This window comes from Hypanus sabinus, chromosome 27 (assembly GCF_030144855.1).
Source record: "Hypanus sabinus isolate sHypSab1 chromosome 27, sHypSab1.hap1, whole genome shotgun sequence".
Taxonomy (NCBI): Eukaryota; Metazoa; Chordata; class Chondrichthyes; order Myliobatiformes; family Dasyatidae; genus Hypanus; species Hypanus sabinus.
In genome coordinates, this window is record NC_082732.1 from 4,030,596 (window position 1) to 4,047,115 (window position 16,520).

Below are 16,520 nucleotides of genomic sequence, written 5' to 3' on the forward strand. Positions count from 1 at the left end.
TGATAATATTGCCCTCCTTATTCCTATTAGCCTCATGCTTTAACCATCACCATACCTGTCCACCCATGAGCTCAATATGTTGTATGCCCTCCTCCTTGGTGAGTATTGATCCAAAGTGCTAAATTAGATAGCTCCTCGCCCGCCTGATCTGGCTCCAGGTATGATTTCCCTCCTTTGTTCTTCAGAAGTACAACTATCCTCTTGTTAGAAAGATTGCATTAAATGCCTTGGAATTTTCCTTAGTTCTTCTCTCTAAGGATGTTTTATGGTATTTTTAGAACTCCTGATACCCTGTTGATGTACTCCCCTGCATCCTTTATATTCCATTGGAGCCCAACCAGATTTCAGCCGCCTAAACATTACATATGTTTCCTGCATGATTAAGACTAAATTTACATCAAGTCCTTCTATCTGAGGATCTTAAAACTTGCCATTCTGATCTTTGTTCCTCACAGGAACATTTTGGTCCTGGCTTCTGACCAGTTGTCCTTCAAAGGGCTCCAACATTTCATATATGAACTAAACCCATACTCAAAATTGACTTCTTGCTCATGCTGTTGTAGTTCACCTTTTCCATTTCAATCACAAGGTCCAGTCTTCCCTTGATTCCTATCTTTATCCATAACTATCCTAAATCTGGAAGAGTTGTGATCACTGTTTGCAAAACTAAAACTCCAGTTACTAAGCCAGGCTTACTACCTTACTACCCTTCACTTAGCAGTCATCTAACAACATAACTTCTCAAAGGGAAGTTCATCAGGGACTGTGAGTTCCCAGCAGTAAATTTTCTAAGGTGTCTCTATCTTCCCAGAAGTACAGAAAGACAGCTTTATCTAAGTCCACTTGTAATACACATTATGTCCAAGGATATCAAGGTCCCTAGGAACATCAAAGATCAAAGTAAAATTATCAAAACAAGTACAAATATATTCCCAATTACAATCCTGAGATTCATTTTACTGCAGACATACTCAATAAATCCAATAACCATAATAAAATACTCTGCTTTTCTTGAAGAGGAGGAAACCTGAAGCCCTTTGTTCAGTCCTCATTAGGGTATCAAAGGTGAAGAGCATCTGGAATTTCAAATTGCTCAGTGTTATCATTTCTGAGGACGTGTCCTGGGCCCAGCACAAACTTATGAATAAGACCATAAGACAATAAGACACAGCAGCAGAATTAGGCCATTCAGCCCATTGAGTCTGCTTCACCAAACCATCATGGCTGATCCCAGATCCCACTCAACTCCATACACTTAACTTTCACCATAATCTTTGATGCCCTAACCAATCAGGAAACTATCAATTTCCACTTTAAATATACCCATGGACTTGGCCTCCACCACAATCTGTGGTAGAGCATCCCAGATTCACTACTCTCTGGCTAAAAAAATATTCCCCCTTACTTCTGTTGTAAAAGATCTCCCCCCAATTTTGAGGCTGTGCCCTCTAGTTCTGGATACCCCCACCATAGGAAACATCCTCTCTACATACACCTTTCAATGAAATCTCCTTGCATTATTCTCAATTCTAGTGAGCACAGGCCCAAAGCTGCCAAATGTTCCTCATACATTAACCCCTTCATTCCTGGAATCATCCTCATTAATCTCCTCTGAGCTCTTTCCAATGACAACATATTCTTTCTGAAATATGGGGCCTAAAACTATTGACAATACTCCAAGTGCAGCATTATCTCCTTATTTTTCTATTCTGTCCCCCTGGAAATAAATGCCAATATTGCATTTGCCTCTTTTACCACGACTCAACCTGTGAATTAACCTTCCGGGGTTCGTGCACGCGGACTCCTAAGTCCCTTTTGTACCTCTGATGTTTGAATTTTCTCCCCATTTGGTTAATAGTCTGCACTATTGCTCCTTTTGCCAAAATGTATTATCATACATTTCTCACTGCTGGATTCCTTCTGCCACTTTTTTGCCCATTCTTCCAAATTGTCTAAGACCTGCTGCAATCGCATTGCTTCTTCAGCACCACCTACCCTCCACCCACCTTCATATCATCCACAAGTTTTGCCACAAAGCCATCAACATTATCTGAATCATTGATAAATATTATGAAAAGTAATGGTTGCAATACTGACCCCGAAGAACACCACGAGTCACTGGCAGCCAACCAGACAAGGCCCCCTTTATCCCAACTCACTCCCTCCTACTTGTCGGCCATTCCCCTACCCATGACAGTATCTTTTCTGTAATGCTATAGGATTTTATCTTATTAGGCAACCTCATATGTGGCACCTTAACAAATGTCTTCTGAAAATTCAGGTAAATGACCCCAACCACCCAAGTCATGCTCTCTTCTCACGTTTTTCATCAAGTGCCTCAGGACTTACACTACCAAGTTCAGGAATCCCTAATACCCTTCAACCATCAAGCTCTAGAACCAGTGGGGATAACATCAATCAACTTCACTTGCCCCATCACAGAACATTTTCCACAACCTATGGACTGACTTTCAAGGACTCATCTCATGTTCTCGATATTTATCATTTGTTTATGTATTTGTTTGTTTGAAGAAAGCACTGCTCAATTATCACCAGCACATAACCTGTTGCACCAGAGGTCCCAACACACTGGTCAACTGCTACATTATGATATGGAATGCCTATTGTTCCTATCTGAGATCACATTTTGGCAAGTTGGATCATTTGGCTGTACTCCTACCAGCTGCATGCAGACAGAGCCTAAAAAGCAAGGCTCCAGAGGTTAAGGCAACTAAGAGATGGTCACAGGAGGCAGAAGAATGGTTAAAAGATTACCTTGAGTCAGAGGGCTGGGCTGTTTTCAAGAACTCATCTGAGGACCTGAATGACTACACCAGGGCCGTAACAGGCTTTATTAAAACAGCTGTGGATACTCATCATACTCATATTGTGTCCCCACAAAATCGTTCAGGATTTTCCCCAATCAGATGCTTTGGATGAACAACAAAATCAGGAACTTGCTGAGAGCCAGATCAGAGGCATTCAGATCTGGAGATCAAGAATGCTACAAAGTTCAGTTCTGATCTCTGGAAAGCCTTCTCACAGATGAAGTGGAGATTCCAGATTAGACTGGAATCTGTGAGGGATGCCATAACCTCCTAAAAAGTTAAATCTTGCAAAATAGGGGAAAGTTGAGCTTTGCTTCCAAATGACTCAGTGCCTTCTAAGCTCAGTTTGACTACCAGAACAGGGAGAAACCATCACGTATCCTAATGATCCATAGTATCTAAAGATGATGTGTTAACTACCTTCAAGATGAATCCAAGGAAAGCATCTGGTCCAGATTGAGTACCTGGCCGAGTACAGAAGGCCTGTGCTGACTAACTGGCTGGTGTATTCATGGGTATCTTCAACCTCTCACTCCAGCACTGTGTCCTACCCACCTGCTTCAAGCAGACTTCAATCGTATTGGTGCCCAAGAAATATGTGGTAACCTGTCTCAACGTCTGCAATGAAGTACATCCAAAATTATGAAGTGCGTTGAGAGGTCAGTGTTGAAGCATATCACCTCCAGTATGAGTGGCAACTTGGATCTGCTCCAACTTGCTTACTGTTGCAACAGGTCTAGAGCAGATGCCATCTCATTGGCCATTCATACAATCCTGGAACATCTGCACAGCAAAACTGCATACATCAGGATCATCTTTATTTAATACCATGATCTTGGTTCCTCACAGTTAGTATTTAATACCATGATCCCCTCAAAACTAATCAGTAAATTCCAAGACCTGGGCCTCAGTACTCCCTTCAGCAATTGGATCCTGGATGTCCTCACTTGCAGACCTCAGTCAGTTTGGATTGGCAAAAACATTTCCTCCACAATCTCCATCAGCACAGAAATTGTGTTTAGCTCACTGCTCTACTTGCTTTACACTTATGACTGTGTGGCTCCAACACCGTATACAATTTGGCTGATGACACCACTGTTGTGGGCTGTATCAAAGGGAGATTGAAAATCTGGCTGAATGATGTAATAACAACAACCTCTCACCCCATTTAGTGTCTCAAACAGTCCTCCTTATACACGAGGAAACACTTCACCTTGAAATCTCTGGTGGTTGCTCACGGTATCTTTTGTTACCTATGCAGCCTTCCCCATTGATAAGACCTGACAATTTGAGGACCACTTTATCGAGTGCCATCTGCAGCAATCATAATTTTGCAGGCACCAACTATTTTAGTTCCCATCCCCATTCCCTTTCTGATATATTCCCATTTGAAATGGTGGTACTGAATTCAAGCAACAGCTTATAGGTGCTGTAGTTCAGAAGGCAATAAATTTGGCAAAAAACTTTTTCTGGGGTACATTGTGGTAAGCTATCACCACAAGCAATGAAGAGGTAAGCAAAGGTGAGGCTGATTCAAGGGATAAGCTGCGGTAGTGCATTTTAAAGCTGAAGCATAACATTTTCGAGATGGTGTCAGAGGTGTGGAGTTGGAGCATGCAATTCAGAGAGGAGCATTTTTGTTGCCCATCCACATAAACCAGAAGGAAGAATGGATCAGTGCAGAGCTGATTTAGAAAGATTGCGAATAGCTTCAGGCTGGGCAGCGCAGCGTGGACTAGGCAGAGCGTACTGCTGTGGCAGTACTCGGGTTCTACTGCACAGAACGATCCGGTATTTGGACAATTTAAAAACTGGCCCAAATGGACTGGAAAGGCAGGGTGTTGGGACTGGAGGTGAGGATAGGCCCAATTCAGCTCATTCCTTCACCAGGAACTCCATGGTCCTGCCTTCGCCAGGAACTCTCTGAACCCCAGGATCACCTTTGCATGCCACGGTCACCCCATCTCGTTCTATCCTTTAGTTGTTCCTGTCCTGCCCCTAGTACTTCAGTGCCTGCATCCTGCATTTGGGTCCAGTCTCCACGTCCCCTTGTGACAGTGTCCTCTGGTCTTAAACTCTCCCAACATAGGATGCATCCTTTCCACATCCACTCTATCAAAGCCTTTCACCATTTGGTCACCCCTCCAGAGCCATCATACGCTCCTCATGTGACAAGCCGTTCAATTCTGGAATCATTTTCGTGTATCTCCTACGAACCCTCTCCTGTTTCAGCACATCCTTTCTAAGGTAAGGGGACCAAAACTGTTTACAATACCAGTTCTAAGCCTCACCAGTGCTTTATAAAGTCTCAATTTTACACCCTTTTGTGGTAGAAGGGCTACTTTGCCATTCAACAATATTGTCTAAATCCTGCTGTGAACATCCTTCTGAGGAATTCAGAGTAGCGATGAGCAGTGGGGAGTGATTCCAGCTTTGTAAATTATCAGCTCATCTCAGGTCTGAGAATGTGACACTGGACAGTTTCAATTCAGGAACCAGGCAGATCCATAAAATGAAAGCCCAGTTACTGTTCAAAATTCATCTTAAATCCTTCACAAAGACCATTTCGTTCCTCTATAGTTGTAATTTTTAAGTTGATTAACATAATTTTGTAATATACTGGATGAAATTTTAAAGAGCATTGATACTGTAGTCAAAGTTTTCATTATTTAGAATGGGAGATAAATACTCATGGCAAAATCCAGTTACATAATCTAAAAACAAATAATTCAGTTAATTACCATTTGAAAACTATTCAGAATTAATAAAAATGGTAATAAATGTTAAAATAAAAATAGTAATACTTACTGGTGGTGCAGTGTATGATAACGGTTAGAAATACCTGGGATTAAACAAAGACTTGTGTGAAACAATATCTCAATATGCTTGGCTTGTAAATAAATATGGAAAATGCTGGTTCAGTAACTTAAATGAAACTTGCATCTTGTTATTTTGCAACAATAATCTGAAACAGAAAAACATTGAGCATGATGCCACAGTACAGACCCTACACGCTGTTGTTTCAACCTTATAACTTACTCTAAAATCAATCTAAATGAGTAAACATCTTGTACACTTTTATCAAGTCATCTCACATTCTCCTTCTCGCCAGAGAGAACAGCTCCAGCTCACTTAGCCTATCCTCATAACACATTTTCTGGAAACAAAACACCATTTTGGTAAATCTCCTCTGCACCCTCTCTAAAGCGACCACATCCTTCCTATAATCGAGGTGACCAGAACTGAATAATGTTCCAAGTGTGGTCTAACTAGGGTTTTATAGAGCTGCAATACACCATGGCTCTTGAACTCAGTCTCCTGACTGATGAAGGCCAACACACCATATGCCTTCTTAACAATCCTATCAACTTGCGTGGCACACTGCTAAAATGTCCACCATTAACCCTGTATTATGCCTTCAAATTCAACTTTCCGGGGGGGTGGAGTTTCAAGATGGCGACGTAAGCATCTGCCTTTTAGGCGCTCTTTATTTTTTTAACTATAATCACCCTTTAATTAGATCTTTTCGAACTTAATCATATGAGTTGCTACCTTTGATTGACCCTTTTTTCCTAAAATAATAGTTGATCTAATCTTGTCAAACCTAAAATGGCTACAAGTAAGAAATCGGCTAAGGATCCTGTATCCATCGACGCAATTTCTGGTCTTTTGGACATTAAACTGGATGTTAAATTTGCGGGTATGGAAGGTAAATTGGACAATAAACTGGATGCTAAATTTGCGGGTCTGGAAGGCAGACTAGAAGGTAAATTGGACAGTAAACTGTTAAATTTGGAAAGGAGGATTACTTCGAAAATATCCGATCTTGAAGGAGTTGTTAAATCGCTTGAAACTAAGTTTCAGTCGCAGGCGTTAGAGGTTCAACAGCATGGAAATAAGATCACGACTCTTGAACAATCAATTTGTGAAAAAGCACGTACAATTGAAGTGTTAGAGAAGAAGATAGAGTCGACTGCTAAAACTTTAGATCAGTATAAGTTTAAAATTACTGATCTTGAAAATCGTTCTCGCAGACAGAATTTGCGCATCATCGGAATTCCCGAAAAAGTTGAGTCCGGTGATTTAACTGAATTTTTCTCTAAATTACTGTGGGAAATTTTCGGTGGTGAAGGTTTGAAAAATGAACCTGTTATCGACCGTGCTCATAGAGTTGCGAGGCTTTCGTCTGTGCCTGATAAACCACGAGCGGTGATTGTTCGCCTTCATTATCCTCGTGAGAAAGAGCTTCTAATTCGATTAGCTCGTAAAAAAGGTATGATCTCCTTCAAAAATTACTCATTTCGAATAGTTGAGGATTATTCTTATGAAGTAATGAAAGCCAGGATCGCTTTTAAACCAGTGATGGCAGAGATTCATTCGATTGGATTTAAACAAGCTTTAATGTATCCAGCGAAGCTTAGAATGGTGCTGCCCGACAACAGTCTACACTTTTTTAACACTCCTGAAGAAGCGAAGAAATTTGTTGAAGAATATCGATCCTCCAGTGCAACTTGAACTATGAGTTACATTGAAGATTTTTTTTTGGAGAGAGAATGTCATTTCATTTTAAGTTTTAACCCTGGAAGTTGGGTTATAACTTTTTATTTTGAACTATGGGTCTGGGTCTTTTTTTTTTACTACTATTATTATTGCTTATAGATGCTGTTTTAATTTTTATAATATCCTTTTTTATACACGTTTGTATTTTGTAATAATGAATTATTTTTTCAAAATGTCGTTTCTTCTTCCCATAAGTCTTTACTTTTTATAAGCGTTTATTTGCTTGCCTGTATTTAGAAATGGAACAAAGGTTTTGAATTCTTTTTTTTTAGTTTTTTTTATATATATGTTGTAGTGTCTATTAAATCTTTTTTTTAAAAAAATTCTATTTTGATAACTTTTTTTTTAAATTAAATTTTCTTATTAGATTGCTGAATTTATATTCATATTTTGTAAGATGGCTTTCTCAAAATGTCGTTTCTTCTTCCCATAAGTCTTGGCTTGTGAAACGTCATCTTTGTATCTGAATATGGAATTTCTTTTTTAAAGGTGTATTACATTTTTAAACTTTAATGTTCATTTTTTTTTATTAATGATTTTTCTGGTTTTACTATTTTAGTTTTTTTTTTGATTTGTCTGATATGTGTGTGTATGTGTATGTATATATATATATGTAGGTATATATATATATATATTTTTTTTTTGCAACTCTATATTTTAATTAGGGTGTTATATAGTTTTTTCTTAAAAAATTTTCTTATGGAGCTGCCATCTTGAAATGGGGGTAATATTAGTATTAGTTTATGCGCCTGCCGCTTGGCTTTCTTTCAAAGGGTGGGGGGAGGGGGGAGGGATCTTTTTTCATGCTTTTGCTTTTTATTTTTTTGCTTTTAGTTTATGGGCTGACTTTAAATTGTTAATATTGTTGAGGTGTCAGGATCTCCGTTTGCTCCTGAATCAATTTTCCTTCTTCCTAAATTGTGGGTTATGTGTCTTTTTAACCTTTTATGATACACACAATTAATATTGGTATGATGGATAAATCTATTAACTTTATCTCGTGGAATACTAATGGTTTAAATCATCCGATTAAACATAAAAAAATATTTAAAGTATTCCATAGATTGAACGCTAATATTATTTTTGCACAGGAGACCCATATTAGGAGGGAGGATAATCAACTTTTTTTTAGGTTCTGGAAAGGACAACAATTTCACTCAAATTGTACCGCTAAAATTAGGGGTGTGTCTATTTTTATAGACGCCTCAATTTCGTTTACACATTATGAAATTATTTCTGATCCACAGGGTAGATTTTTGTTGATAACTGGTTCACTTTTTAATCAGAAAGTTGTTTTAGTTAATATTTATGCTCCAAACTTTGATTGTCCTGAATTTTTTAAACGTTTATTTACTTCTCTTCCTAATTTGAATGAATATATGTTGATTATGGGTGGAGACTTTAATTGTTGTTTGAATCCTTCGATGGATAGATCTAAACCTATTCGAACTCTTCCGAATAGATCAGCTTTACTTATTAATTCTTTTATGGTTGATTCTGGAATTACTGAAATATGGCGGTTTTTGAACCCTAAAGATAAAGAATTTTCATTTTTTTCACATGTATATCATAGTTATTCTAGAATTGATTATTTTCTTATTGATCATCATTTATTAACAGATGTTATTGATTGTAAATATGATTCTATTGCTATTTCGGATCATGCGCCTTTGAAGTTATCTATCAAGATTCCGGACTCTTCTATCAATACTAGATCTTGGAGACTTAATGCTACTTTACTTCAAGATCCAGAATTTATTACCTTCATAAAACAACAAATTGACTTATTTTTTTCAACAAACTATAATGAAGAGATTGATAAAGGAATACTTTGGGACTCTTTCAAGGCTTTTATTCGTGGACAAATTATTTCATAATCCGCTGGTAAAAGAAAACAAAGATATTCAGATATAGCTTTATTGGTGGATAAAATTAAAGAAATTGATAAGATTTATTCCGTTACTCCTACCAAAGAACTTTATAAGAAGAGAGTTGAGCTTCAAATGGAACATAGTTTATTATTATCTTCTTCAATTGAGAATCAATTAATTAAGACTAGGGCTCAATTTTATATTCATAGTGATCGAACTGGTAAATTGTTAGCTAATCAATTAAAGGCTATTTCGACTAAGCGACAAATTATTAAAATTCGTAAACAAGACGGTAATTTAGCTACTGATTATAAAGAAATCAATAACACTTTTCAAGATTTTTATAAATCTTTATATCAATCAGAATTTGACGGTGACCGGTTTACGATGGATAATTTTTTTAATAACTTGAATATTCCTAAACTGATAGATGAAGATTGTAGCTTGTTTGATGCTCCTATTTCTATGGATGAAATAAGAGAGGCTATTTCATCAATGAACTCAGGGAAAGCTCCTGGTCCTGATGGTTTTATTGTAGAATTTTTTAAAACTTTTTCTTTATTGCTTTCTCCTTGGCTATGTGAAATCTTTAATGATGCGTTTGTTAAGAAGAGACTACCTCAATCGTTTTATGAAGCTACTATCTCTCTAATTCTTAAAAAAGATAAAGATCCTACTTTATGTGCATCTTATCGCCCTATATCATTATTAAATGTAGACTCTAAGATTCTTACAAAAATTTTAGCCATTAGATTAGAAAAGGTATTACCACAGATTATTTCAGAAGATCAAACTGGTTTTATTAGGAATCGGTATTCCTTTTTTAATATTAGAAAATTGATTAGCATAATTTATACTTCATCACCCACAACCCCAGAATGTGTTATCTCATTAGATGCTGAAAAAGCCTTTGATAGAGTTGAATGGACATATTTATTTAATGCATTGAGAAACTTTAATTTTAGTCCTAATTTTATATCATGGATTAAATTAATATATTATAAACCTGTTGCTTCTGTTCTTACAAATAATTATAGAACCTCTTTTTTTCAATTATTTCGTGGTACGAGACAAGGTTGTCCTTTAAGTCCTTTATTATTTAATATTGCATTAGAACCTTTAGCTATTGCTATTCGTGAGTCTCCTAATATTTTTGGTATTACCCGTAATGAGAAGTTATACAAATTATCGCTTTATGCTGATGATTTGTTGTTATATATTTCTAATCCTAGTAGGTCTATTCCTGCTATTTTATCCTTGTTGGCTCAATTTGGTAGCTTTTCTGGTTATAAGTTAAACTTAGATAAGAGTGAGTTATTCCCTTTAAACACGCAAACCTTATTGAGTGATAGGATGCCATTTAAAGTTGTTACTGATAACTTTATCTATTTAGGTATAAAAATCACCAAGAAATATAAAGATTTATTCGGACTGAATTTTTTACCTATGCTTCATCAAATTCAGCAACTTACTACTAGATGGTCTCCCTTATTTTTATCATTAGTTGGTCGGATTAACGCTATTAAAATGATGATTTTACCGAAATTTTTATATCTATTCCAAGCTTTACCAATTTTTATTCCTAAATCTTTTTTTGATAATATTGATTCAAAAATTTCCTCATTTGTGTGGCAAAATAAAAATCCTAGGTTAAGCAAAAGGCAATTACAAAAGTCTAAAAAAGATGGTGGTCTAGCTTTACCTAACTTTAGATTTTATTATTGGGCGAATAATATTCGTAACCTAATGTACTGGAAACTAGATTTGGATTCACCTGTGTGCCCACAGTGGGTAAATTTGGAATGTAGTGAGGTTAAGGGATATTCTATATTTTCCGTTCTTGGTTCTTTTCTTCCTATTGATTTAGCCAAATTCAATAAACAGATATCTAACCCTGTTGTTAAACATACACTACGAATTTGGTTTCAATTTCGCAAATTCTTTAATCTGAAAAACTTTGCTCTGGACAGCCCTATTTTATGTAATTTTTTTTTTAAACCTTCATTGACAGATCAAGCTTTTAGTATATGGAAAAGGAAAGGTATAAAATGTTTTCGTGATCTTTTTTTTGAAGGTACTTTGATGTCTTTTGATCAACTATCCAACAAATTTGAATTACCTAAATCTAATTTTTTTAGATACTTACAAATTAGAAATTTCTTACATAAAATTCTTCCATCTTTTCCTAACTCAACTCCATCGGATTTTTCAGATTTGATTTTTACTTTTAATCCTTGTCAGAAGGGATTAGTAGCTTTTATTTATAACATGATTATGAAGATACAGCCAGAAATATCGGATAGAATTAGACAAGAATGGGAAAAAGAACTTCGATGTAATATATCAACAGATAAATGGGAAAAAATTTTACAAATGGTTAATTCCTCCTCTATTTGTGCTAAACATGCTTTAATACAATTTAAAATTGTACATAGAGCTTATATGTCTAAAGATAAGCTTGCCCGATTTTATTCGCATATTAATCCTCAATGTGACAGATGTCACTTAGAAGTGGCTTCATTGACTCACATGTTTTGGACATGTCCCACTTTACATAACTATTGGAAGGACATTTTTGATGTTATTTCCTCAGTATGGAATATTGATTTACAACCCCATTTTATTACTGCAATTTTCAGTATACCAAATGAAGATGGCAATCAGCTTTCCCCTTCAATCAGACGAATGATTGCCTTTGTAACATTAATTGCCAGAAGGTCTATATTATAAAATTGGAAAGAAGTAAATCCTCCTACTACATTTCAGTGGTTCTCCCAAACTATTTCTTATCTGAGTTTGGAAAAAATCAGAAGCACTATCTTTGATTCTTCAATTAAATTTGAAGAAACCTGGGGACCATTTATTCGACACTTTCATATGAATTAATTTGGCCTAGTTCAGATCCTTTTCTCTACTTATACTTGTTCAGGTATGGAGTTCCGGAGTTCTTTTCTTGACACCTTTATATATTTATAAAGTGCTATTATTGCCCATGTTAGTTTTAGTTTAGTATTTTTTTTCAATATATATTTTTTCTCATATATAATTTCAATTTTTTTTTTCTTTTTTCGATGATTATTTTTGTTTTTTTTTCATATATATTTATATAGACTTGATTGATTTATGTACCTTTTGTTGATGGATGTTTTAATAGGATATTATTATCCTATTACTAATGTAATCTCAAGTTTATTGAATCTGTAATCTATTCATTATTATGTGTTGTTTTTTTTATATATGAAATTTAATAAAAAGATTGAAAAAGAAAGAAAGAAATTCAACTTTCCAAAGTGCATCACTTCACAGTTTTCTGGGTTGAACTCCATTTGACACTTCAGTCTAGCTCTGCATCCCTGCACAATCCTCACTAATTTGATTTGGTGCAAACAACTTATTTCCCTGTATATTTTGATTTACTTATGATAAATTAAGCTAATTGTTAATATCTGTCTTTTTCTATATTAATTCCTGCACTTGGTCTGGTTGAAGATCCTGTTATGTCTTGAAGATCCAAGTGCTCATTCAAATATTTTTTAAATGTTTTGAGGGTTTCTGCTTCCACCACTTTCTTGTGGAGTATATTTCAGATTCCAACCACTCTCTGGTAGAAAAATGTCCTTCTTACATCCTGTCCCAAAGTCTGTGTACTCTCTGCTTTGGATAATCATTTCTCTGCATCTGCTTTTTCTTTGACTTATACCTGTCCTAATCAATTTCCCTTCAGAACTGAGCCATTCCATCCCAATCAACATCCTGATGATCCTCCTCTGCAGCCTCTCCAGCATATGTGTACAATCCTGTTTCATACTCTCCCACAGGCCTTTAGCATTATCATGGAAAAGGATAAAATCAGAGAGGACAGGAAAACTTTTAATTGGGGCAAATTATGAGGTTACAAGACTAGAGCTTGCAGGAGTGAACTGGGATGATGTTTTTGTAGGGAAATGTACTATGGATATGTGGTCGATGTTTAGGGATCTCTCACAGGATGTTAGGGATAAATTTGTTTCGGTGAGGGAGATAAAGAATGGTAGGGTGAAGGAACCATGGGTGACAAGGGAGGTGGAAAATCTAGTCAGGTGGAAGAAGGCAGCATGCATGAGGTTTAGGAAGCAAGGATCAGATGGGTCTATTGCGGTATATAGGGTAGCAAGAAAGGAGCTTAAGAAGGGGCTGAGGAGAGCAAGATGGGGGCATGAAAAGGCCTTGGCGAGTAGAGTAAAGGAAAACCCCAAGGCAGTCTTCAATTATGTGAAGAACAAAAGGATGACAGGAGTGAAGGTAGGACCGATTAGAGATAAAGGTGGGAAGATGTGCCTGGAGGCTGTGGAAGAGAGCCAGTTCCTCAATGAATACTTCTCTTCAGTATTCAGCAATGAGAAGGAACTTGATGACGGTGAGGGCAATATGAATAAGGCTGAAGTTTTGGAGCATGTTGATATTAAGGGAGAGGAGGTATTGGAGTTGTTAAAATACATTAGGACAATGAGTCCCCAGGGCCTGACGGAATATTCTGCAGGCTGTTTCACAAGGTGAGGGAAGAGATTGCTGAGCCTCTGGCTGGGATCTTTATGGCCTCATTGTCCATGGGAACGTTACCGGAGGATTGGAGTGAGGCGAATGTTGTCCCCTTGTTCAAAAAAGTTAGTAGGGATCGTCCAGGTAATTATAGACCAGTGGGCCTTACGTCTGTGGTGGGAAAGCTGTTGGAAAAGATCCTTTGAGATAGGTCTATGGGCATTTAGAACATGATCTGATCAGGGACAGTCAGTATGGCTTTGTGAAGGGCAGATCATGTCTAAAAAGCCTGTTAGAGTTCTTTGAGGAGGTGACCAGGCATATAGATGAGGGTAGTGCAGTGGATGTGATCTACATGGATTTTAGTAAGGCATTTGATAAAATTCCACTAAGTAGACTTATTCAGAAAGTCAGAAGGAATGGGATCCAGGGAAGTTTGGCCAGGTGGATTCAGAATTGGCTTGCCTGCAGAAGGCAGAGGGTTGTGGTGGAGGGAGTATATTCAGATTGAAGGGTTGTGACTAGTGGTGTCCCACAAGGATTCGTTCTGGGACCCCTACTTTTCGTGATTTTTATTAATGACCTGGATGTGGGGGTAAAAGGGTGGGTTGGCAAGTTTGCAGATGACACAAAGGTTGGTGGTGTTGCGGATAGTGTTGAGGATTGTCGAAGATTGCAGAGAGACATTGATAGGATGCAGAAGTGGGCTGAGAAGTGGCAGATAGAGTTCAACCTGGAGAAGTGTGAGGTGGTACACTTTGGAAGGACAAACTCCAAGGCCGAGTACAAAGTAAATGGCAGGATACTTGGTAGTGTGCAGGAGCAGAGGGATCTGGGGATACATGTCCACAGATCCCTGAAAGTTGCCTCACAAGTAGATAGGGTAGTTAAGAAAGCTTATGGGGTGTTAGCTTTCTAAAGTCGGGGGATAGAGTTTAAGAGTTGCGAGGTAATGATGCAGCTCTAGACCATAGCTCTTCCTGTGGTCGCCTCACCATAGGAAGGATGTGGAAGCATTGGAAAGGGTACAGAGGAGATTTACCAGGAGGCTGCCTAGATCAGAGAGTATGTATTATGATCAGAGATTAAGGGAGCTAGGGCTTTACTCTTTGGAGAGAAGGAAGATAAGAGGAGACATAATAGAGGTATACAAGATATTAAGAGGAACAGATAGTGGACAGCCAGCGCCTCTTCCCCAGTGTACCACTGTTCAATACAAGGGGACATGGCTTTAAGGTAAGGGGTGGGAAGTTCAAGGTATATGGAGGAATTAAAGGCGTGGGAATATATGGGAGGCAGGGTTTAAGGGGCGGCACAACATTATGGGCTGAAGGGCCTGTACTGTGCTGTACTATTCTATGTTCTATAGAGTAATGCACACAATTCACCAGCTGTGGCCAAATCAATGTTTTATGAAGTTGTACAATAATCTCCCTGCTGTAAGAGTCTGTGTCCTGGCTAATGAAAGTGCATATCCTGATGTCGTTTTCACTGCCTTATCTACCTAAACATATTAATCAAAATATTTCACAGCCTTTAAATGAATGAAATAGTTTGCAACCCCAATGGAAATCAAGAAAAGTGATATCTAAGACACGATGAATTGTTTGCAGAAGTTATGAGGAATCTGAAGGGCCCTCTCTGTAGAAGAAAATGTTTCTGAATACCAGACAATCTTCTGAATAGCAGTGTTCAGGGAACCCAGATCCCAATGTGGAAATGTAGGTCTCTGTTGTAATTGACTAATGCATTCATACCACATTGCTCTACCAGGAAAATTGGGTCAGACAAAAGCCACTGAAACCTTTGAGCCTGCCACAAAGTAAGAACTTCTTCCAGGACCTTCAAGGAAGTTTCATTAACTCTTGAAGCTATAGCCTGATCAGCTCACAACATAAAATGAGTCAAACACCATAATCTCTCTTTCTAGAACTTAAATAGTTAATGACTAAACAGTGGACAGAAAATAAACATTTCACATTACTCCGTGTTTTTGATAAACTTACCAAAAGTACTTTAGCCATTTTCTTCAAACTCTGGAACAGTAAATTCTCAGTTATGAACTATTAAATGTAAGTATTCTGTAAAATGCACAAAAATACGTTTGTATTAAATTTACATCTGCAGTAATACAGTTTGCAATATGCAATATTTTCTAGTTTAAGTTTATTGTCATTGGCATATGAACACATGACATAAATGCCGTGTTTTACAGCATCGACAGCAGCAGGAGTACCTGATAACAAGTCAAATGTAAGTTAACATCAATTAATGTATATAAGACTGTACACTAAGTGGCCACTTCATTATGCACACCTGTACACCTGTTTGTTCATGCAAGAATCTAATCAGCCAATCATGAGGCTGTAGCTCTGTCCATAAAGGAATGCAGTCATGGTCAAGAGGTTCAGTTGTTGTTCAGGCCAAACATCAGAATGGGGAAGAAATGGGATCCAAGTGACTTTGACAGTGGAGTGATTTGTTAGTGCCAGACAGGGTGATTTGAGTATCTCACAAACTGCTAATCTCCTCGGATTTTCACACACAACAGTCTCTAGAGTTGACATAGAAAGGTGCAAAAAACAAAAAATTTCCAGTGAGTGGCAGTTTAGTGGGTAAAAATACTGTTAATTACAGGTTAGTGAAAAATGACCCGCCTGGTTCAAGCTGATAAAAGGCAAATGTAACAAATAAAAATGCATTACTACACTGGCGTGAAGAAGAACATCTCTGAATGCACAAC

The 16,520-nt window shown here is 37.3% G+C and overlaps 1 protein-coding gene across 1 annotated transcript in view; it reads right to left on the minus strand.

The window, feature by feature from the left end:
* LOC132381897 (mucin-2-like) overlaps positions 1 to 16,520 on the minus strand; it is a 141,491-nt gene that overhangs the window by 101,133 nt on the left and 23,838 nt on the right. The window contains exons 2-3 of the mRNA XM_059951608.1: positions 15,784 to 15,858; positions 5,637 to 5,670 (exon numbers count right to left, since the gene is read on the minus strand). Of these exons, the coding sequence (XP_059807591.1) occupies positions 5,637 to 5,670; positions 15,784 to 15,801 (52 nt within the window). The 5' untranslated portion in view covers positions 15,802 to 15,858. The remainder of the gene's footprint in view (positions 1 to 5,636; positions 5,671 to 15,783; positions 15,859 to 16,520) is intronic.